The 21989-nt window shown below is 55.9% G+C and overlaps 9 protein-coding genes across 9 annotated transcripts; 3 read left to right on the top strand and 6 right to left on the bottom strand.

Annotated features, from left to right (window-relative positions):
- Positions 1-358: 358 nt before the first annotated feature.
- Positions 359-2284, top strand: CGGC5_v008480 (KsdD-like steroid dehydrogenase; the record flags this gene model as incomplete). The annotated part of the gene is made up of 1 exon (XM_032027865.2): positions 359-2284. One exon carries the CDS (start codon positions 359-361, stop codon positions 2282-2284), a length of 1926 nt encoding a protein of 641 aa, XP_031891830.2.
- Positions 2285-2451: 167 nt separating this feature from the next.
- On the bottom strand, positions 2452-3845 carry CGGC5_v008479 (Satratoxin biosynthesis SC1 cluster protein 4; the record flags this gene model as incomplete). The annotated part of the gene is made up of 4 exons (XM_032027854.1): positions 2452-2885; positions 2943-3010; positions 3059-3521; positions 3599-3845. 4 exons carry the CDS (start codon positions 3843-3845, stop codon positions 2452-2454), a joined length of 1212 nt encoding a protein of 403 aa, XP_031891836.1.
- Positions 3846-4041: 196 nt separating this feature from the next.
- On the bottom strand, positions 4042-4411 carry CGGC5_v008478 (uncharacterized protein; the record flags this gene model as incomplete). Its single annotated transcript, XM_032027843.1, has 2 exons — positions 4042-4353; positions 4409-4411. 2 exons carry the CDS (start codon positions 4409-4411, stop codon positions 4042-4044), a joined length of 315 nt encoding a protein of 104 aa, XP_031891837.1.
- Positions 4412-7332: 2921 nt separating this feature from the next.
- CGGC5_v008477 (putative transcriptional regulatory protein) lies at positions 7333-10083 on the top strand (the record flags this gene model as incomplete). The annotated part of the gene is made up of 5 exons (XM_032027830.1): positions 7333-8051; positions 8107-8544; positions 8591-9436; positions 9597-9606; positions 9679-10083. The coding sequence occupies 5 exons, from the start codon at positions 7333-7335 to the stop codon at positions 10081-10083; spliced, it is 2418 nt and encodes an 805-aa protein (XP_031891834.1).
- A 788-nt stretch (positions 10084-10871) lies between these two features.
- Positions 10872-11320, bottom strand: CGGC5_v008476 (uncharacterized protein; the record flags this gene model as incomplete). Its single annotated transcript, XM_032027819.1, has 2 exons — positions 10872-11255; positions 11315-11320. The coding sequence occupies 2 exons, from the start codon at positions 11318-11320 to the stop codon at positions 10872-10874; spliced, it is 390 nt and encodes a 129-aa protein (XP_031891835.1).
- A 1057-nt stretch (positions 11321-12377) lies between these two features.
- Positions 12378-14009, bottom strand: CGGC5_v008475 (uncharacterized protein; the record flags this gene model as incomplete). Its single annotated transcript, XM_032027808.1, has 1 exon — positions 12378-14009. The coding sequence occupies one exon, from the start codon at positions 14007-14009 to the stop codon at positions 12378-12380; it is 1632 nt and encodes a 543-aa protein (XP_031891833.1).
- Positions 14010-15342: 1333 nt separating this feature from the next.
- gnl-5 (Gluconolactonase) lies at positions 15343-16671 on the top strand (the record flags this gene model as incomplete). Its single annotated transcript, XM_032027795.1, has 1 exon — positions 15343-16671. One exon carries the CDS (start codon positions 15343-15345, stop codon positions 16669-16671), a length of 1329 nt encoding a protein of 442 aa, XP_031891809.1.
- A 907-nt stretch (positions 16672-17578) lies between these two features.
- CGGC5_v008473 (uncharacterized protein) lies at positions 17579-17990 on the bottom strand (the record flags this gene model as incomplete). Its single annotated transcript, XM_066152021.1, has 3 exons — positions 17579-17756; positions 17865-17923; positions 17985-17990. 3 exons carry the CDS (start codon positions 17988-17990, stop codon positions 17579-17581), a joined length of 243 nt encoding a protein of 80 aa, XP_066008604.1.
- A 739-nt stretch (positions 17991-18729) lies between these two features.
- On the bottom strand, positions 18730-19022 carry CGGC5_v008472 (uncharacterized protein; the record flags this gene model as incomplete). The annotated part of the gene is made up of 2 exons (XM_066152020.1): positions 18730-18939; positions 18999-19022. The coding sequence occupies 2 exons, from the start codon at positions 19020-19022 to the stop codon at positions 18730-18732; spliced, it is 234 nt and encodes a 77-aa protein (XP_066008603.1).
- Between the last annotated feature and the right edge of the window lie 2967 nt (positions 19023-21989).

Genomic DNA, 21989 nt, shown 5'->3' with positions numbered 1-21989 from the left:
CCCTCCCCTGCGCCTCGTACCTCATCTCACCTTTCTCACATTTCTCGCCTCTTTTCGCCGCCCGCGACGCCAAGCGCCCGGATCCTGCAAAAGCAGCCAGACGCCAGTCTCGCTGTCTGCACTTGCTTTCTGGTCAATCCGTCTCCTCTTCCCCGCACTCTCTCCAACCCATCCATCCATCCCACCACAACCTCCACCAGAGCACCATCGCGGCACAGCGTCACTCGGTGCTGACAGCTCAATCCAGCTCGACGGCCGAAGAGAGCCAAGACCCGTCAGACGGATAATTCGACCACGGGTCAGCAGCAGCAATAAGACAGACACGCAACCCACCGCCACCTCTCCACAACCAGCCGCGATGGCACCCGTCATGTCCCTCCTCTCCTCCTCCCTCCCGCAAACACCGTCCCAAACCCTCACAGCGCTCGCCGGCCTGGGCGCCTCCGCCTGGCTCCTCAAGCTCATCGTCCGCCACATCCTCCTCCGCTCCCCGGCGCGGCCCTCCTCCAAGTCCCCGTCCTCCGCCGGCCCCCACTTCGCCGCAATGTCCCCCGACACCCAGCGCGCCCTCCAGGACCGCCCCGTCCTCATCGTCGGCGGCGGCCTCGCCGGCCTCGTCGCCGCCTTCGAGCTCTCCGAGCGCGGCGTCCCCACCATCATCCTCGACCAGGAGAACGACGCCAACCTCGGCGGCCAGGCCTTCTGGTCCCTCGGCGGCATCTTCTGCGTCGACTCCACCGAGCAGCGCCGCATGGGCATCAAGGACTCCCGCGAGCTCGCCATGCGCGACTGGTTCGGCTCCGCCCAGTTCGACCGCGAGACCGAGGACACCTGGCCGCGCCGCTGGGCCGAGGCCTTCGTCAACTTCGCCGCCGACGAGATGGAGGCCTACGTCAAGGCCCGCGGCATGGGCTTCCTCTTCAACGTCGGCTGGGCCGAGCGCGGCTGCGGCCAGGCCGAGGGCCACGGCAACTCCGTCCCGCGCTTCCACGTCACATGGGGCACCGGTCCGGAGGTCGTCCGCGTCTTCGCCGAGCCCGTGAAGCGCGCGGCCAAGGACGGCGTCGTGCAGTTCCGCTTCCGCCACCGCGTTGACGAGATCATCACCGACGAGGCCACCGGCCGCGCCATCGGCGTCCGCGGCAAGGTCCTCGCGCCCGACAACTCCCCCCGCGGCGTCAAATCCTCGCGCGAGGTCGTTGGCGACTTTGAGATATTTGGCTCCGCGGTCGCCGTCACCTCAGGCGGGATTGGGGGCAACGTCGACGCCGTGAAAGCCGCGTGGCCCGTCGACCGGCTCGGGCCCAAGGTGCCGGAGACCTTCGTCGTCGGCGTGCCGGCGCACGTCGACGGGCGGATGATTGGCATCGCGGAGCAGGTCGGCGCGAACGTGATCAACCGCGACCGCATGTGGCACTACACGGAGGGCCTGCAGAACTGGGACCCGATCTGGCCGGCGCACGGGATCCGCGTGCTGCCGGCGCCGAGCTCGCTGTGGCTCGACGCGACGGGCAAGCGGCTGCCACCCTTCCTCTTCCCGGGTACCGACACGCTCGCGACGCTGAAGCACATCTGCGCGACGGGGTACGACTACAGCTGGTTCATCCTGGACCAGAGCATCATCGCGCGCGAGTTTGCGCTGTCGGGCTCGGAGCAGAACCCAGACGTGACGGGGAAGAGCGTGTGGAAGCTGCTGACGCGGGTGTTTGGCAAGAAGGGCACGGTGCCGGTGCAGAACTTCCAGAAGCACGGCAAGGACTTTGTGGTGCGGGACAACCTGCCGGAGCTGGTGCAGGGCATGAACGAGCTGCAGCGCGAGCGCGGCGGGCCGGTGCTGGACCTCGACGACATCCGCGAGACGATCGAGCTGCGCGACGGGCAGTTTGACAACGCGTACTCCAAGGACGCGCAGGCGATGCTGATCAACAACGGGAGGACGTACTGGGCGGACAAGAGGAGCCGCATCGCGGTGCCGCACAAGCTGCTCGACAAGGCCCACGGCCCGCTCATTGCGGTGCGGATGAACCTGCTCACGCGCAAGACGCTGGGCGGCATCGAGACGAACCTGGAGAGCAACGTCATGAAGGCCAATGGGGAGAAGTTCCCTGGCTTGTACGCGGCGGGTGAAGCTGCTGGGTTCGGCGGTGGTGGTGTGCATGGGTACAACAGCTTGGAGGGAACCTTCTTGGGCGGCTGCATCTTCTCGGGGAGGGCGGCTGGACGAGGGATCGCGGATGAGCTTCTTGGGCCTGCAGAGGCTAAAGGCGCACGGTCAAAGATGTAGACTTTTTCGATGATCAAGATAAAGATTGCGAGGCGGTCGGGATGGGCCCTGTATTTTAATAGCGACACAACGGTTTCTGCCTTGGCAGCAAGATTTCCACAATGCCGTGAAGCTGCGTATCTTTTGACTGATTCTCATTACTATCAACACTGAATCATCACAGGTCATTACTCTTTCAAGAAAGCCGACGTCCGTACGCGCTCGAGCTTCACTTCTGTCGTCACGCGGATCTGCCCTTGCCGCGCCCAGTCGCCGCTGACCATCTCGTCCGACTTGCGCACCTCGACCGTCGTGCCGGAGGGGGACTGCATGCCCGCGTACCCGCGCTCTTCGTCTCCGGTCACACTCTCCGCGTCGGCGGCCTGCTTTCGCGACCGCGCCGTGAGCTCGACTTCATCGTCGCCGCGGCGAGGGTGGGAGTGCTTCGAGGTCGTGACCTTGGACATGGAGTTGCTGGCCTGCGAGAGCGTCTTGCGCACCATGGACTTGAGCCATGGCGGCGTGTAGTGCGAGATCATGGGCCGGAGGTGCGGTAGGCAGGCCGCGATGATGTAGGTTCCCGTCTCGATGATGCTCCAGCCGACGAGTGCGACGGATGCCCCTGGTCATGGTCAGCGTTTCTGTCTGCGGGGGTTGTTGAGTGAGAGGGCGAACGTACATGTGCGGTCTGTGAAGGCGGCGGTGCCAAAGAAGGTGACTGCTCGAATAATTGACGCGACAACACCGCTGCGTCTATGTCAGTCAAAGTTCATCCGAGGGTCCAGAACGACTCACAAACTGCCAACCATGAAGATTCCGACCAACGCTATCCTCTTATGCGTGGGGAGTTTCAAACTCCAAATAGTCTTCATGGGAAGTGCCATGATGAAGAAGTCCAACACGAAGCCCGGGATGCTCTGCGCGTGGAAGAATGCCTGCACGTCGATGCACTTCCCGCCAGGAATGGTCCGATCCCACCAAAATGGCAGCGGCGTGCACTGGAAACACGCCGTGAGGATGAAGGACAAGCTGGTCGCCGCGAGCGTCGCCAAGAGGATGTACGCAGTCGTCCGCATTCCGCCCTTCCAGTTGAACACGCGCAAGTACAGGCACACGATTCCCATCTTCGGCAGAGCCACGGACGCGAAGTAGACAATCTCGAAGGCCAGAATGCACTTGGCCCAGCCGACCAGGAGTGCCGGGTGAAACTCTTCGACGAATTCAACATGTCGTCCAACACCGCCCACCCGAACCATAACTGAAAAAACCCACTAGTTAGTCCAAGCGATACTTTCCCCATCGCCCCATCACACGACGGTCCCCGGAAAACTTTACCTATGCCCACTGCACACATGCCCAGGTCGACGATGTACGCCGCCACGAGAAAGTAGTCGTCCACGCCATACCCGCCCGCTGTGAACCGTTTCGCGTACAGTCGCAGGCCGAGAAACAGCGTCGTGAGGATAGCGAAGGCGATGGAGATACCGATAAGCGTGTCGCCTGAGTCTTCGGCGAGGTATGCGGCCGTGACGTTGTGTGTTGCACCCTCGCCCTCGGCGGCTAAGACGAGGCCAGCGTCCATGGTCGTGAGGTTGGTTGCTGTGCTGGTAGGCAAGCTAAGCCGATCCACGGCCAAGACACGAGCTGGGCATCAATACCAAGCCTTTTTCTGTTTTCTTTTCCGTCTGGGCAGGAAACAAAGGCCCAGGAGGAAACAGGATATTAATATCGCGAGCCGCGGCGGCAGCCCTATATTGGCGCGGGCCCCCTCTTTCTTTTTAACGTCCCGACTTGGCACACGTCCTGGAGGAGGGATGGCTCCATTCGTGATGACAGGGGCGAAGAGAGAGGCTTCGCGAGTTATTGTCCGGGGGGCTGAACATTAAGATCTCCTTCTGCATGATCGGACCATGGCCAAGAATGCCATAGACCAACAGCGCAAGCCTATAATTGCCCTGTTTTTGCGACCCCTTTTTTTCTCCCTCCGCGAGGCGCTGGCGTTGTGTAATGGGTTCCACCACCGCGACATCCCCGTCGGCGGAGCAGAACTCCTCGGCGACTGAATTTGCCGTGCGCTCCTTTGTCAGGCGCTAGGTTGGTTAGCCACCATCGGTTGAACCAGTGAGACAACGTGATGGGCAGTACCATGGTTGAGTGAGTGATGAGGGGGCGGGGGGCCTTTTTGGTCCAGCTCGCATGAAACGTCACGTTCTAGAATGATCGTGGAAGGAGAGTTTGAGATGCGCATGGGTTTGCCCTGTCGTCATGCCATGGAGCCAAAGATCGGACGCCGGGCTTGAGTTCCTATTCGTTGGGGGCGAGACTGACTCGCGACTGTTGCAATAAGTAGACTACCCACATCCCTTCTTCTGCATCCCACCATCCAGGAATTAAGCCGCAACTCTAGGCAGATATTCCTGGGGTCCTTTGGCTGCTGTCTGCCGAAAACGAAGGATGCATTTCTGAATCGTGGCGATGAGACGCTGGCAATGGGGAGGCGGTATGCGGTCATGACATGCTGGGCAGAAGCTTCAGGCCCTGCACTGCTGCTGAGTCGGTCTCGACCGGCGGGATAACAGCCACCATCTGACGGCCTTGCGTTGGAATAAACACTTCAAAGTTCTTGGACGTTTCCCTCCGTCATGTATGGACCCTGTCGGCAGCAAACACCTTGGCTAGGCCTCGTCTCCCCAGGGAATCCTCAACCGTGGATGGCAATCAGTGGCGGCGTGGCACCTACGATGACTCGTCCTGTAAGCTTCCGTCAGTCATGAGACTCTGCGAACAACTGTCCCATGCGCCTCCCTGCCTGCTCGCAGCGGAGACGGACGCAGCCGCAAGGAGGGAAAAGGCAGGATTCATGCTCCAACAAGTGATGTTGATGTTGGCATGGTCTGCGGGAGAAAAGAAAGCGTATGCTCCAGTGCTCCACGGCGATCCGTCGGCTTCTGGATACTCCTGCGAGGGGCAGTGGGTCACGGGCGATCCCCGATCTCGGTCATATTTCCCTGTTGTGCCGGATGCTACGCTGCTGAAGATGCAATCGTTATGCTTCCGACGCGTCAACCTCCTTGAAGAATTTCAAATGGCCCCTGACTGGGCGGCATTGAGTTGAAGGATTCTGTGCTATTCGTTGGCGTGTTTTCGTCTGCTAAATCATGTTCGTCTCTAGTGCAGAGGCTGTGTTCCCGGGGTGCTGGCGAATGTCTGTTCGAGAGCACCCCTGCACATGATTAGGCTGTTCCACAACAATCGTGATCGACCCTGCGATCTTGCCCCCAAGGCTGGAATAATTGCTGAGATTGGCTCAAACCCCGGCTTCACGCGCCGTGTCGTCTATTGCCTGAGGTTTGCTCGTTGGGGCTTTGCAGTTGTTGTTGGCAACGGGTCATAAAGCCTCGGCTGTAAATATCGCCAGTACAACTGTGCCTCTTCTGGAGTCGTTTCAGAGCGTCATGGAAATGCCTAACTCCACCGAATGCCCGACCAGGTCATCCCGCACCACGATCTCAAAGACCCCGGCGCTCATTGCAGCCGGTAAATGGCTCTAGACATGGGTGCTAGAAGTTCAAAAGTTCCTTTCGTTGCGACCCTTCAATGTTGTCGCCTTCGACGGCAGTCACCGGGGACGGTTCTCACATCTTGCCTTGCACACGGTGGACATAATGACCACGTCGTCGTCTTCGACGTCTTCGATGTTCGCGAGTTCGCCGCATCTTGTGATACCGTCTTGTGCTTCATTCAAGGTCAGGAGCATCCCTCTGTGTTCGCAACGTCTTTTCAATGCCTTGACGAGCCCGTCGGGAGGACGTGCGTTCCGGCCGAGGATTGGATGCACTCGACGATGCAAGTCGCCGGGAGGCCACAGGACGGCAACTGAATTGTTCCCCGCCAATATTGGCCCATCCCGGCTGCCTAGTCATAGGTTCGATCGGGACTGCGGGAGACGGAGCACGAGGTGTTCGCAGCTCCCAGCATGCGCATGCGTGGCATCGTCGGCCCCTGGTCTTTGCGACCATTGTGAGACCGGACACCCAACTGAACGGTAACGCCGTCCCGTGGCCAGCAATGCTAAACTTGCTCTTGAAGATATTCGGAATCCCAGATTCGAGCTCGTGGCTTTCGCCGACAGTGATGTGTGATTTGAGGACTTGCCTAGACCGAGCGGCAGAAAGGTTCTGATACGCTCGCCAGCGGGAATAACAGGAGGTAAGGCCATGCAAGAGAACATGCAGTCCAGCGTAGGTTGTTGGTGTGAGCATGGGTAACCTTGGTAGTGACTCCTATCCTGAATCCTGACCGAAGGTTGACTGGCTTCGTGTTAGCAAGGCCATCAGCTTCGGCAGGTAGAGGGATAACTCACACCAATAATCCTCTGGTCGCACTCGAGAAGACGCATCTTTTCTGGCGTTTCTTTCTGTCCTGCGTAGCTTGGTGTTCTCTTGGTTGGATGGGAAAACTTTGAGGACTGCGCACTCTGCAATGGTGACCGCGATCGTTTTGTTCATCGTCGTCCTTCAGGAAAGTTTCTACCTATGATGCAGCTGCTCCCAGTATCAATCGACATCAGAGACCAGAAGGTGCATCTTGGAGCGAGCGTGCGAGCGGGAGCTCCTAGGAGCAAAGGCGTCGATGGGAGGCATGGCTGCGACGGGAATCCAGCTCCCTAGTGGCCTGTTGAAACGAGTGCAGTTGCGGAATTGAGAGGCTGCTGATAGTTGAGAAATGGCAGTCGACAGCATTAAGACGTTCTTGTTTGGGATTCGAGACTCTGCCGTTGAAAATAAGGCAAGGGGGTTGTTGGTCGAGAGGAGGGGGAGGAGGAAATCGTGAGACGATACCTATTATCGGCGTTTGCGCCTTATCGCCGATGGTAATCAGATAAGCATCGTGCACGAGCCACCATCTTTCCCTCGGCAAACCTCGCAGCTTCACCTCGGGAAACTCAGCTCCGCCATCAGCGATGCTCCAGATAAGGCAACATGTTGACCAAGTCCACGGCCAACCCGTTTACTTTGGCCATAATGCCTAACTTCATCATTTTTCAAGCCTTTTTGACAGCCTGAATCATGTCGAACGAGGCTGGCGAAGTTCCTTTTCCCTCGGAGCGCCCCTACCGTTCCCACCTCCGGCCGGCATGTTTGGCCTGTCGGAAGCGCAAGTCCCGGTGTAACGTGGATCGCACCGGCACGAGTTGTCTTACATGTCGTGCCCACGGCACATCCTGCGAGTTTCCCCCAGCTCCAGCCACCGGGACCTCGCCGCGGCCGAAGAGCGCATGGAGGACCGCTCAAGCCCGCAAGTCGAGCGACCTGGGCCACCGCGCCTTGTCTCCTCCGCCACAGACGACGTTTTCCTCGGAGACCACTCTTGTCTCTCAGCTCAGCACACTGCCGTTGCCGACTGTACCGCCTCCGGCTCCAGGTGTATCACGGTCGCCGGACGGTGCTTTGGCTCCGAGCTCCCCGCGTGATCGACACTATGTGGAGCCCATCGCCGGGGGCGGCGAGGATGAGGCACACATTGTCGGACCGGCGGATATCGAGGACACTCAGATCCTGTCAACGTACCTTTCCAATGATTCATCTGTACTCAATCGAGGCATTCGAACGAGGATATCCGGCACGAGCCCACGTCAAGAACCTGGCGGCAGCGGTCGCAAGCCTGTCGTCTTCACCACTGTTCGAAAGCAACCTCTTGGCGTCCCGAATGACCGGACGCCTGCTTTCTTGAAATGCCAAGTCATTGAAAAGCTCTTGGAGCCCCTGCTGCCAGATGTGATTGAGTTGTAAGTAATCACCAGCAGTCAAAACACAGGACTCCGCTCTGACCAGTCGTTCCAGATTCTTTGAGAAGCCCAATAGATGCTTCCCCTTGCTAGACAGACGGTCATTCGAGAAGCGCTACGCTGAGGACAGGAATCATATCGCCCCGGCTCTGCTATCGTGTCTGTATGCTCACACAATGACATACTGGGCCCAGTCGCCGACTCTCATCGAACACCACCGCCCCGACACCAGGTTCATCTGGAATCAAGCCAACGACGCCCTTTACTCCGAGATCCATCTGTCACCCGGCATCTCAACACTTCTCAGCATTCTCCTCAATATCTCTGGAAGACCTTTGACCTCAATCATAGGCAATGGCCTACAATTGGGATCAGCAATTTCCTTGGCCCACTCACTCGGCTTGAACCGAGACCCGTCCGACTGGGACATTCCTGAATCAGAGAAGCTGTTACGGACAAAGATTTGGTGGGCCATCTTTGTGTACGACAAGTGGTGAGTCGTCTTGATCTGAGGCAACATTCTTTCTGACAATACGCAGGTCGAGTCTTGCGTACGGCACACCCCCACAGCTCCGAAGTGGTCAACATGATGTATCTCTCCCGACAGTGGACCAGCTCTGTGGACCAGCTGCCAGCACCCTCGATCTCAACGCCGCTTCGGTTTACCTCGCCTTCGTTTCTCTGGCACAGTTCCTCGACAAATACCTAGAGCGCATATACGATCTCGAAAAGACATTTACCAGTGGCCCATGGGATCTCGAGGTCCTGTTGACAAAGTGGGAAGACTCTCTCGACAACCCTCTGCGGAGACGAATTATCCGTGGCGGCGACAGCCTTGACATGCCCGGGTCAGCCAACCTCCGTCTCGCATACCTCTATATCAAGCTCCTCCTCCGAAAATGGGAGCTCGACGCAGAGAAAGCCGCCAACGCTGACCACACCTCCTCGATACCGATGCGCTGCTACCTCGAAGTCCGTCGCGCGGCCGAAGAGATTGTGCTCTTGGTTCAGGAGTTGAAGGAGCCGCAGCTGGGTGATTACTGGCTTCCGCTGATGACGTTCGCCTTCACGTCGACGACAAAGTTCCTGCTTCGCTGCGCGCTCGAGACAGAGAACACCGTCAGCGGTCTGGCCCAAAGCATGTCCTTGAAGCTGGCGCGCGACCTGATGTCCGCGCTGCAGACGCACCGACAAAGGGCCTGGGATCTCGGCGATCTTTGCATCGCGCAGTACTCTGAGGTTATCGAGAAGCTTGCTTCATCGACTGCGACCGCGAGCATTGCTGAGCAGCCCGTCGACATGCCTGAGCTTCAGGAGTTCGTGTCCACGAGTGTTCCGGATATTGACGAGTTGTTTCCGAGTTTGTGGGACATGTTCAGCACTGCGTGAGATCGGCATTGGGCACTACATCATGCACAGGGCCTTCGAACCCGTCCCTCGACGATTGGCCAGGTAGAGCACCATAGACAGCCACATGGTTGGAGGCGTGCCGCGGTCCAGTACAGGGCAGAGCTGTTGTCACCGAGCCATGAGCTAATCCGTCAGTGAAAAGGAGGTAAGCATGAGCATCGCGCCTGTCATACAGTACCGCCCACACACGCAATACAAATCAGCTAACTTTTCGCAGGCGCCAAAATTGCGTCCTTCGCGCACTACAAGAGTCGACAACTACCCTCATGTGAAGCCCATCACAGGGCCTGCTCGACACCGTAGGAGACACGTCTTCCGCTACCAAAACGAAGTTCACCTCAGAATCATTACGATCATCTTCGTCTCCCGCTCATCAGCCATCGAATGCCATCAAGCGCAGCTTCAGGCTGTGTCGCCAGCCGTGCCTTCCTCGCCGAGTAACTACCGCGATAAGCATGTACCGTTTGAGGGAGAGCAAGCGACCGACCGTTGCGTACTGCCGAACGAAGTTCCCCGCGGATGTTTCGTCGAGTCGACGAGTACGTCGCAGACCTCATTCACAGCGGTGGCAGCTACGGTGTCAAAGTCTACGATAACATCGTCGACCTGTCGTTTCGTCTAATCGCTTCTGGAAGGCTTCACCCACCATCATTTACGAGGATAAATTGTTCCGGAAAATGGCGACCGTCGTGTTGACGCCATTGAGCCCAGGAAACAGGCTCGCTGCGCCTACTTGTCACCAGACGATGCGACGACGGTGGCTTTGCTCTTCTACAGATGTGTCCCAGACAGCACAAATCCGACGAATTTTATGAGAAAGAATCCAGGTCGCTAGATAGTGATGGTACATGGAAAGCCTTAGTAAACTTCGCAGTATGAGGTAGAAGAATCTGCGGATGACTGATGAGGCTGTAGTAGCAAGCAGCGTAGATCTACCAAAATAAATTGCATCACAACTTCCCGATCGCGACTTCCTCACAGAACATGGTCTCAAAGGGCAACAAAGCGGCGAGACAAGAAGGCAGCAGAACAAACACATTCACAAAATCATGAACAGAAAGCATCCACAGAGTCACAAAGCATCACAAAGGTGGTCAAGAAGTGTATGTCAGAGTGATCTCATTGTGTCTTTGCAGCCTCAGCTGCAGAATCTCGTATGCCTAATCCCAAAGCCAAACCCATGCTGCATGTCCAGCCCTTCCAAGAGGGTGCCAAGTGTTTCCCATCCCCAAGAAAGAAGAAAAGTGAAAGGAAGAAAGACCAAAGCCCATGTGTTCCAGCCCTCCGCGCAACGCCAAAAGCCAAATCCAAATCCTTGCGTTTCCCAATGTTCCTTGCCCTATCCTTGAAAACACCTGCCAAATTGAGAAAGTTCCCAAATACCAGACCATGCTTGTGTGAGAAAGAAGCTTAGACGCCAACGGTGGTGACGGGGACTTCGACGACCTGGGTGACGGTGACGTACTCAATGTCGACGTCAACGTCGGCGGTGGAGGTAGTCTGGGGAAGCTTCTTGCGGGTGTGGAAGACGGTGCTGTACGACTGCACCTGAGTGGGGGTGAAGGTGGGCTCCTCGGGGCGGATGGTGGTCAGGACGGGGATGGGGAGACCAGTGGGCCAGTTCTCAGTGGGCCAGGAGTAGGAGTAGGTGGAAGTGGAAGTGGTGTCGGTGACAGTGGGGATCGAGGTAGTAGTGAGCTTGCGGCGGGTGCCGTTGGCCTTGATGGCGGGAGCGCCAGCGACGAGGTTGGCCATGGTGGCGGTGAAGGCGAGGATGGCGGTGGCAGTGAAACCCTAGAGAGATTGTGAGATTGTGTGAAGAGGTGAGAATGGAGAGTGGGATAAAAACTTACGTTCATCTTGACTGGTTGTGAAGGGGGTTTGGCTTGGTTGAAGGGTGAAGTTGTGAAAGGTTGAAGTGGTGATGGTTGTTTTTTGTGGTAGTGATTGAAGGAAGTGGTTGTTGTGGTGTGTGAAAGAGAAAGATGAAAGGTTTGTGTGTGGGTGAGAAGGAAGAAGAGAAAGGTTAGAGGATGCATCGTCTGAGAGAGAGGGTATAGGTCGAAGGGCGGCAGGGCGGTCGGTCGAAGGCGTATAGGGCTGGGCAGGATTTCGTCTCGCTTGTCTTCGGTTCAGCTTCTTTTTTGTTTTGATTCAATTCAGTTTTGTGCGCGGACTAGCGTGGTGATCAAGAAAGAGAAGGAAGGAAGTAAGTCGGGTGACCTCTTGCTAGATTCAGAGAGTTGGTGGGTGGTGGTGGTTCAGGCAGCAAAGGGCGGGTGGGTGAAAGGCAGCATGGCTGAGCTGCTGCTGAAAGACATCACCACGGTTACACTGACGTCACATCTCTCGCTTAATAATGGCTCCTGCCTCACAATCTGATCCACTGAGTGGTGGGAAAAGTTCTTCTTGGGAAGAGGAACTCAGTATATTCCATCTATGGCAGTAAGTCCATGGCGATAAACATTGCCTTGACTACTTCTCATCCTTCAAGTTTGGCCTTCGCTGCGGTGTAGAACGGACGGAAAATTGCATGACGAATGATTCGATTTCTCTCCCATCTGCTGCTCCTTCTCAGGTTGCGATAGTTTATATCACCCAATACATATTAAGCCGGTGATAGCCTGTCCAACTTTTTCCAGAGAGAAAATTCTCCTCCTCTTGCCTTTTGCATTGCCATCATGGAAGTGGCTATGGCTTGAGATATTGCAATTGCTTCACGAAAGAATGTCACCAGGATTGTTGCCACTTGCTGGAGAGAATTCAAGGCGGTTTCAACGTCAAGTCTGCTCACTCACCTTCGGCTTTTTGATTCACGTACATTACCTTGATTACATGAAGCTACTACCCATGCGCCCTACGATGTGCTCTGTGAAAAGAATGAGAGGGCCACTCACCGATTCCCTCCCCATTACTCTATGCCAACAATCCATTCATACGCTTCAAATATGGCATGTATTTCATGTCTTCCATGACATTTTCTTCCAAAAGAGCCATCCACTCCGGCAGGGGTGGTGCTGTTTCCCACCACGGTGGCTGGTGTCGGAACCATTCTTGCTCCCACTTGCGCATATCCCACCGGCCATGCTGCATGACTATGTCCTCGACATCGCAAGCAATGCCGGTATCGAAGTTGCAGTGCACAGGGAACGATTCTTTCCCAATGTTGCTGAAGCCCTGCGGAAAGTCCTCGAAGAAATATCCCCAGAACCCTTTTCGTAAACTTGGAAATCTCTGATGCTGGTGGACATCGGTGTTTGTGTAATGTCCGTGCCTGATAACAGATTCGCCCTTCTTCTCAAACCATGTGATTTCAGGTAGCAACTTTTTCTTCAAAGACATATCCCAGGCCAGCTGCCAGGCAACATCTCGCTGAACGATACACTGGAACATCTCGGAGCACAGCGTCGGGGCAGGGTCTCCGTCTAGAAGGAGGGAGAAGGATTTCGCGGGCATGCCAGCAGGGACCAGCGCCATGGCTTCTACAATCCAAGACGCTACGTTGCCTGTGATTTGGTCCGAGTTGAGAAAGGCAGGAGTAGGTCGATCTTTGAGCACACATCGCCGTTCTGGATCAAGATAGTTGACGTCTTCTTGGAAGATGTTCCTCCATAGCGAAACACGTCGTTCGATTCGGAGAAGAGGGTATTCCTGACAGAAAGGTATGAGGCCTCGGGCATGGCACTCCGGGTTCGAAACAGCTTCATTCTTCTCGTCGAGGATGATTTTCCGGAGGTGGGTGCGGTTCTCGTGGGGGATGGCTTCCAAAAAGTAGATGGCCGCCGCAGCAGCCGAGAAGCGGTAGATCGAGCGATAGGCTTCCAAACAAACGCGATGACTCTGGTGCACGGGTAGCTCTGATTCTAGCCTGCGCATCTGCGTATCGGATGGTATCGTCCAGGGCTCGATAGTGCTGTATACAATGGAAAAAGGATTCCATACACGTCGATCCGGCGTCCTTTCAACGACCTCGGGCCAGTAATTGCGCACGGCATCTTGGAATTTGCTATCGCAGGTTGACGACTTCTGGAGGACGTCCTTGACGAACTCGCGGTAGACCGAAGGAGCTTCGCCATAGGGTCCGCGGCGTTCCATGGCCAACAGCGTGGCTTCAAGTGACGACCGACGCCCTTCCCGCTTCAGGCGGTCCAGCAAGGGCAGAAGTCGCGGATATGCCGTTGCCATCTCAGAGTAAACGGCGTCCGGGATGCGGTACCCCACGGTTTGAAGCATTGCCAACCTTGTGCGATCCAAGGCGTCCTTCTTCCTCTGGAAGCTGCCGGCGAGCCAGCCGAGTGACTCTTCGGAGATGGGCGAGAAAGTGATGGTATTCAGGCGCAAGGCAAGACCGCCGCGGTCCATCTCTTCCGCGACGCGCTTGCAGGTGTAGACGAGGGACAGGTGGATGCGGTCTCCTTTTGCTCCTTTCAGCTTTCCTCGGATGAAGCTCTCAGTGTCGCAAACGTAGCCGCCATCGATGCTGACATAGAATGCATAGATGAGGTCCCGAAGCTCGCGAGGAAGCACAAACAGACTGACGGGTCGCATCGTTTTGGTGGGTTGATGAGGTGATGTGAAGCGAAAGGAACCGATGCCTAGGCAGAGACTCAATCGGGACGGGCGGAGACTTTGTATGAGCCAGATACATAGTCAGCCATCCAGCCACAACCACATTGATGACTTTCTCTGAGTTTTATCAGGCCAACCCAAGGTTTTCGGGGTGGCTCCATCGGCTGATAGACTTCGTGGAAATGAGGCCCCTCATCCGGGTGCTTTGAGGCCAAACCTAAAGATAATGCCTGAGCCACGTTCCCCACAGCCACACTTTCAGCCGCCTGCAGTTAGCGCCACGCTGTGGCACACCGGGGAACTTGTGGCTGACGGACTTTGGGGTTCCGGCACGGAACTGGAACGTTGAGAGGGGTCTCAATGAAATCGCGACAGTCCTTTGCTCACCTATTCTTCTCATTCTTCTGAATTTTATACAACGAAAAATTACTTGTGCAAGCTGCTCAAATAGCCCAGGCTTGCTTCTTTGGATACAGTCACATAGGTATTTTGAAGAAAGACTTCTCAATGGGTCGCTCATTCTATGGTCACCACGACCCGATGTAGCATATCATCCAGTGTGCTTAGCTGCCATCCCCTCAACCCAACGGTTTAAACACGCTCAAATGACTTGAGATGAACAAAGAAACCACAGCGAAGACACAGTTATGCTTAGTTGCCATGCACCAATGCCGAGCAAGAGGGGCGTTCCAAGCAGCTGCTTGTCAAGTCGTCTGGTTGTGGGGTTAGAGTTGCATCATCTCCGCACTTTGTCCAAGATCTGCCCCCCTGTTCATGAGCAGCAAAATCTCCGCCTCCACATTCCTTGCCCGACTTTCCTGTCTTGCCCTTCTCCAACATCGTGCAGCTCGCACTGACTCAGATGAGGGAGGCTGCGCGTGTAACTGCCGGACAACGGGTTCGAGGGGGTCCAAGATATGAGGAAGGAAAAGAAAACGTCCGCTCATTGTCCGCACCTCCAAATGCAATGGCACCGTGGAGCCCCACCTGCTCCGAAGCCGGACTTCTCTCCGCGATGGGTGTCGAGTGCCGGACAAGGGTCTTGGCCCCGATTGTGGGGAGAAAGAGAGGCAGAGAAACATTCTCTGCGGGGTAACATGGCCAAGACACAAACAAGATATTGGCTTGTTGCTGCTGTCTCCGATCCCCTACAAAGCTAGCCCGGCCCTTGACTCCGCGCGTGCGCCCATCACCATCTTACCGGCCGCCGCTAACAAGAGCCACCAACGGCCTGACGTCCCATTCAAACGTCATTGCGTTTCCACAGACGGAGACTGCCTGCAGTGTTTTGAGCAGGGTGCTTCTCACCCGGATGGATACGGAGCAGTTGAACCTGGCCGATGACCGGGAGCATAAAGAGGAAGCTTCCCATCCCGCGTCCTCTGCCGCCGCCACGACCGACACCACTGCTGCTGCTGCTGCTTCTTCTTCCGCCGCCGAGGGTTCCCGGTACGGCTTCTCCCAGTTCTTCGAAGGCATCGGCCTCTCCAGCAGCAACATCCCTTCCCTCCAGCAGATCGCCCTCTGGTTCCAGGCCGCCACCATGTCTCTCGTCAACGTGGACCTCAACGCCCTCGCCGTCGGCGGCGCGGGCTACCTCGCCTCCATCAACGCCGCCAACCTCTCCACCCCGGCCATCTCGCTGCTCGCCTACGAGCCGGCCTTCGCGGACGTCGTCGGCGCCAACGCCACCGCCCGCAAGATCGCCGACCTGCCCTGGCAGGCCTTCCACGAGGGCGGCATCTACAACAAGAAGGACAACTCGCTCTACATCTCCTCAAACTACCAGTCCCTCGCCGACAACATCAACATCACCGTCCTCTCCCTCGACGACCTCTCCATCACCAGCACCCAGCTTACCAACCTCGCCGAGGCCAACGGCGGCACCTCCTACTACCCGCCCGGCGCCGACACCTCCGCCACGCCGCCCATGCAGGTGTGGTGCGACGAGGGCGACTTCGCATCCTACTCCCAGCTGCTCGCCGTCGACGTCAACACGAACAAGTCGCAGCCGCTGCTCGTCGGCTTCAACGGGCGCAACTTCTCCTCCGTCAACGACGTGCGTCAGCACCCCGGCACGGGCGACCTGTGGTTCACCGACGCCGAGTACGGCCTGTTCCAGCACTTCCGCCCGGCCTCGCAGCTGCCGACGCAGGTGTACCGCTTCTCGCCCGCGACGGGCGCCGTGCAGGTCGTCGCGGACGGCTTCCGGCAGCCCAACGGGCTCGAGTTCTCGCCCGACTACAAGACGCTGTACGTCTCCGACACGGGCGCGCAGGAGTACACGGCGAACCTGACGGGCCCGGCGACCATCTACGCGTTCGACATTGTGGACGGCAAGCGGCTGGCCAACAAGCGCATGTTCGCGTATGCTGATTCTGGCTTCCCGGATGGTGTGCACACCGACACGGACGGCAATGTGTGGGCTGGCTGCGGCGACGGCGTGCACGTGTGGAACCCCGAGGGCGTCCTGCTGGGCAAGATTCACATTGGCGAGGTGTCGAACAACTTTGCGTTCGCGCCCGGCAAGGTGTTTGTGTTTTCCAACTACCGGCTGTGGGTTGTCGAGGGGATCAACGCTCTCGGCCGGGAGGTCTGCAAGGATTTTGGCAAGGATGCTGATTCGAGATGTAGTCAGTAGGAGCAGGTTGGGGTGCGGAGACTTTCCCGTGGGAGGGTGGTCTAGAAAAATGTTCCGACTAAGGTTATCTTAGACAGAACTTTAGAGTTTAATCTGACGACTGAAACGATGGGATGTTTCGTGCCAAGGCCGTCTCTTATTTGTATGAGCTGCCCGTCGTGCGTGACTGTTGTCTTCGATTCCAGAAGTTTTCGCCTGGATGATGAGACTGATGTCCTGATGCATACCGAACATGATGATTCTTCTTCTCATAGCTAAGGGTTACCAGGAAAGTGTACCTCTTGTCAACATCATAGGAATTGCACTGGGGAAGTCGACTTCCGCACTTCTGAAGCCCCATGGGCTGATGCCGTCCTCTCGCTACAACCACTGCGACCGACTTCTCGGAAACCGGACGTCGCTCGAGTTGCCAAGGCCGCCTCATGACTCCATGCAAGGTACCGGCGTGAACGTAACATCGCGGTAGCTTGGCATCTGCCAGCCAAGGAAACACACGTGGGATATTGGAGAAGCCCAAAGCCAGGATCGGCTTGAGTGGCTTCTTCAGTCAGTACACTTTGTCCCGGCGATGGCCATAGAGTCTCGGGCACTTGCCTCGGCAGGAGGTCTAGAATGAGTCAATGCCAACGATTGGCGCACTTTATCAAGCAAACGATTCACGATCTCACTCTCTGCGCAGGTGTGCATGGTACTGGACACAAATGCTTTCAGGGTTTCGATTCGTTTGTCGATTGGTCAAGCACACTAGGTAATCCATCGTACACGAACCGTCCATGTCAACTAGGTACGAGTTCCTTGAATAATCGACATCCGTGGACCGTCATCAACCAATCCAATGCCATCTCCTCCGACCTTTTGAGGTTGACCCTTCCCAAGTGCCTCTGTGCGTATTCTCAAGTACCCGTACTCATATCGCGTGATATGGATTTCGATACATAAATTGTCCTCGACCATCGTGACGGTGGAGCTCGAATCTGGAATAGGTGCCGGCCTCGTTCTTCGGAACTGTCTCGCGACCAACAACATCGTACAGGCCGTCATAACGAATGCCAACGCTGCTCTCCATTGAAGAAAGAGCACACACACTACAAAGACAAGTTAGCAGTGGCTCCGCATAGATGGAAAGAAGCTGTGTCCTGAGCCAGGGAGAAGGAAAAGGGAAGAACTTGCCCCCAATGTCTTGGACTGCGGACATTTTGTTTGCATGTTTGTGCTCTTTCCCATGAGGCGTTTCGGGGACTTGGCGGCAACCCTGAAGAGGACGATAAGGTAAGCTTTGAAGACGAGGACAGAGAGCAGCTGAGTCGACTTACCAACATCGTGGACCCAGCAACGCTTCCCATGATGCATCCCATCATGTCGCCGAGACATGTTCTGAGTTTGAATCTCCTCGGGCGGCCAACCCACGACCATGGGCCGATCAGATCAGAAGAAGGGACCGTTGATGTCCCATGCGAACGCATCGACCGCTCCAGGCGAAAGACGGGCCGTTGCGGTCGCGGCGAGGCGCGACGCCGACAAGAGGCGGGCTTCACATGAGGGAAGCCCGCCTCGAAGGAAATTCGTCGGCGAATCGACTCTCCGATATCTGCATATTGACGTGGCCCGCAGGCCTTATCAATGGGCTTCATGATCTCTCCAGAGACCGCGGAGACACACAGAGACAATGGCGCGAAGGGTGAGCTGCCCACCTCGGCACTGGGAGGAGGCCCGCCCCCAATTGACCAAAACACAGAAAGTATGGCGGCCCGGAAAAGGACGAGCCCGGAAAAAGACGAGAACAATGTTGCTGAAATCGGCCCATTATCCCATGGGGTGCAAGCCCAGAGGCAACGGGCGCTTGACGCGGGGGCTGCTACCGGGGCAGCCCCCGCAGGAATTGTTTGGTGTACTGATGTTTCCTGGATCTTTTCGGTTTTTGATTTTCAAGCTTTTTTGGTACTTTGTTGTTGAAAAAAATTTGAAGGCGGGATTCCCTTCATCGCAACAGCAGTACGTTGAATTTCAGATGCAATCTGGTATCTGATCTCCGTGATGAGAGTTGATCTCAGTGCACCGTTATCGATGGCCCTGCACACCAAACGGCAACGGGCCCATGACGCGAGAATTGCTATGCCAGAAAATCGGCGAAAGGGAGTTCGTCGAAATAAATCCGCAGGTTGCATTCGTCACCACAGTTCCGGAAATATCGCGAATTCGGCTGATGAATACCAAGCCACCTCCTCCGTCGTTGCCCCTCGAGAGGCCCAAGTCGGAAACATTCGAATTCTGGTGATTCTCGTGGTTAGCTGATGACGCCAGAAGAGGAGGAGGAGGGTGTCACAAACGCAGATTGCTTCATCACAGGCCATGGACGTTCCCGGTGTAGAATCATCCAGCATGTATGTGTTTGGGCGGAAGTGAAGATGAGAAATGTATTCGAAAGGTGGTACTCAGTAGTGCTGTTATTGTTGTTGGCTGATTGTTCCAACCTTTGTTTGATCTCAACACTACATTGTACAACTTGCCTTTGAGTGCAGCCTGTCTCATCATTGAGAACTTTTGAAAAAGTCTTGATGCGTGAATGCCGAGAGTTCGATACGTCCGTGCAGCTTGATCCCTTGGTATAAGTCGTTGATGAGAGCGTCTGCGAACTTTGCAAAGTCAGCCATGCCAACGCCGTCGACAAATGAGGAGACAGATGACGGAGGCATGGAAAACGTACCAAAATTGTTTGAATAGTCTTGAGGCATTACCGAAGGCTGTGAAATGCTACGAAGAGCCGTAAGGAGAGTCCTCGAATGAGGCGCAAGCGCTGCAGGTGATCGATCATCTCGCCTGCTGCCCATAGACACAAGTATTCCGCTAGTTCTTGTGGAAATTGTCTAAATCATCTTTTTCGCCAAGACCAGACGCTCCGGATTCGAGCTGACAACGCACCGCCATTGAATCTCCTTGATGCGTTGCGTTTTGTCGAGAACCTGACGTTGCAGGGTGTGTAAAGTGCTGGTTGGGGCAAATGCGAGAGGGTCCATAGGCGCTGTGAAGGTGCTTGAGTTGTTTGCTAGCGTCCATCACAGCGTCTGATGAGACGAAGCTGAGCCGGAAGCAACGTGCGAGCTGGCTTCATCAAGAGGCCTGACGCTCTGCTGAGCCCCATCCAACTTCTTCTTGTACTCTTCAAGGTGTCGCTTCTCGATAATTCCAGCCTCTCACATTTTGTAATTTGATGACATGAAGGCGTCCGTTCGCCCATCTGTATTCAAGGGCCCGCGGTATCCCTAGATGCTAAAGCATGGGTGACAAGATCTCAGTCCTCAAGAGGTTGATTGAAGGCTTACTTGGAGTCCGAGAAAATAGTTAGAGCCCGACGCCCAGCCTTGATTGGGGACCTCCTCCTGAAGTCGAGCTACCTCCGCATGGAGCTCTGCAATTTTCTCATCGACTTCAACAGTCGCAGTGTAGAAAGGGCTTTCACCCTTCCTAAATGGATAGGAGGGCCCGAGAAAATGACATGGCGGTGCCGATTTTGCCATGAGGTCTGTCTGCAGGGACTTTGAGGCCAATCCATGCTCCGAGAGCAGAATGAGAGGCGAATGCGCTGCCCACCCAATCCAGATGCCCCGGTGAGAACGGGGTCAAAAGGGCTTTCGCCCAGACCGAAGGCAATCGTTGGACCCGGACCATCCAGGTTCCCTAGATGGCCGGACGAAGAGGACTTGCACTAATGGCGAAGACAAGAAAGGTTTCATATCCAAGGTGATGTCAGGGTGTCTTTTGCCACGCATGAGCCTTAGACAGGTTTCGCCCTTGACGAAGACAGGAAGTATCCACGAGGCTCCCAATAGCCTCAGCCGTTTGGCTCAAGACCGACAGTCTCCCCAAGTCTGGATCATCAATCTGTAGTCCTTGGCAAACAGGTGGCTCCAGTATCTTCGACAAGTTCCTTGCACGCACTCTCGGAGGTTTCGACTAGGGGTTGTCGCTGCAATAGTCTCGGAGGAAGGGTAAAAGGGGAGCTTGCGCTCTAAACGGAATCGTGAAATGTCGAAATACCGTTGCTTTCCACAAGGCGCGTTGTTTCTCGTGACCCCCAGTCTGGTCTCAGATTCCGAGGTCGAGTGTGCTTGATCATGCTGGCTCTGGGGTGCGTCTGGGTGACTTGGTCAGCTGGGCGTTGCGTGAAAGCCTTCCGGCCTCTCGGAACTCGGGGCTGCCTTACCAAGAAATTGTCGTAAGGAGATGTCGTTGTTGAAGTTTGCAAGAACGGGCGAGCAAATGCAACTGCATGTTGCCCTTCCAGAAGCAAATGTTGGCGACGTCCACATTCGAGGTGTGTTCTTCCACCTCTTGTCGCAGGTTTCGAGGAGGGACCGGACGGACAACCTGCAGCTGCATTCTGCCCGCCAGTTAGTGTCTGCGCCAAGTCAGTAATGATGATTTAAGTCAGTGATGAGCACGCATACCTTGCCATAATAATATGTCATGAGAGCCAGTCGGAAGAGCTACGTTTGCTGCTGCCGCTTCTTGTTCGATATCATTGGTCCACTACGCCCATGCTCGTGGTTTCTTTTTCGTCCTGATTTGGCGCTGGCATTGGAGACGTCTCTCGGTCATCTGGTCCAATGACAGGAGGGCTCGGGAAGACTCGCACCAGTTCGGATAGAAGGTCAAGACGCAGACGAGACCCCAAATGAAGAGCCTCTTGGCGACGTCCACATTCAGTCCAAGTCCTCGACCAATGCCACCGCTGAAGGACTGGTTCATGCGGACGGACGCGTAATGAGAGTATGCCGCACAAAGATGCTGGCCTAGCCTTTCCAAGCTGGAAATGCCTTCAACCGCCATCGAAAGCCATGACCGTCTGCGACCAACACCCAAACAGCAAATGGAATTTCGAGCTTTTGCCCAGTACTTGGATAGTCGCCAGGGTGCCGAATTTAGGCAGGTTTTCCCGAGAACACCGACCCATTCTGCCCAAGTCACTCTTCCCGTCCAGCAAAGCCCGCGCATAGTCAAGCATGTTCCATGATGGCTTTCATAGTAGCTTCCTCTGCACCGCCAAAGCAAAAGATTACTGCGGATCATCGCGGAAAACTCAGCAGGATTTGTTTCTGTTGCCTTGACTGAGAATCCAAGGCTGTTAGAAGATAGACACATGCTGTCGCCACTGGAGCTGTTGTTTGGGAACGACTCTTCCCATGTTTGATGATTGAGAAATCAAAAGAATGGGCTTCGTGGATTTCACCCTCGGATATTGAACTGAATTGCAGCAAGAGGGGTCGGTAACGTGCCTCGGGATGGGAGACTGATTGTAGGCTGGGCGGATGAAGTGGCTT

The sequence above is a fragment of the Colletotrichum fructicola genome (assembly GCF_000319635.2).
Source record: "Colletotrichum fructicola Nara gc5 chromosome Unknown KSG_Nara_v1_contig04, whole genome shotgun sequence".
NCBI lineage: Eukaryota > Fungi > Ascomycota > Sordariomycetes > Glomerellales > Glomerellaceae > Colletotrichum > Colletotrichum fructicola.
Note: the sequence above shows the minus strand (reverse complement) of the source record. Positions and strands in the feature narration are given on the sequence as shown.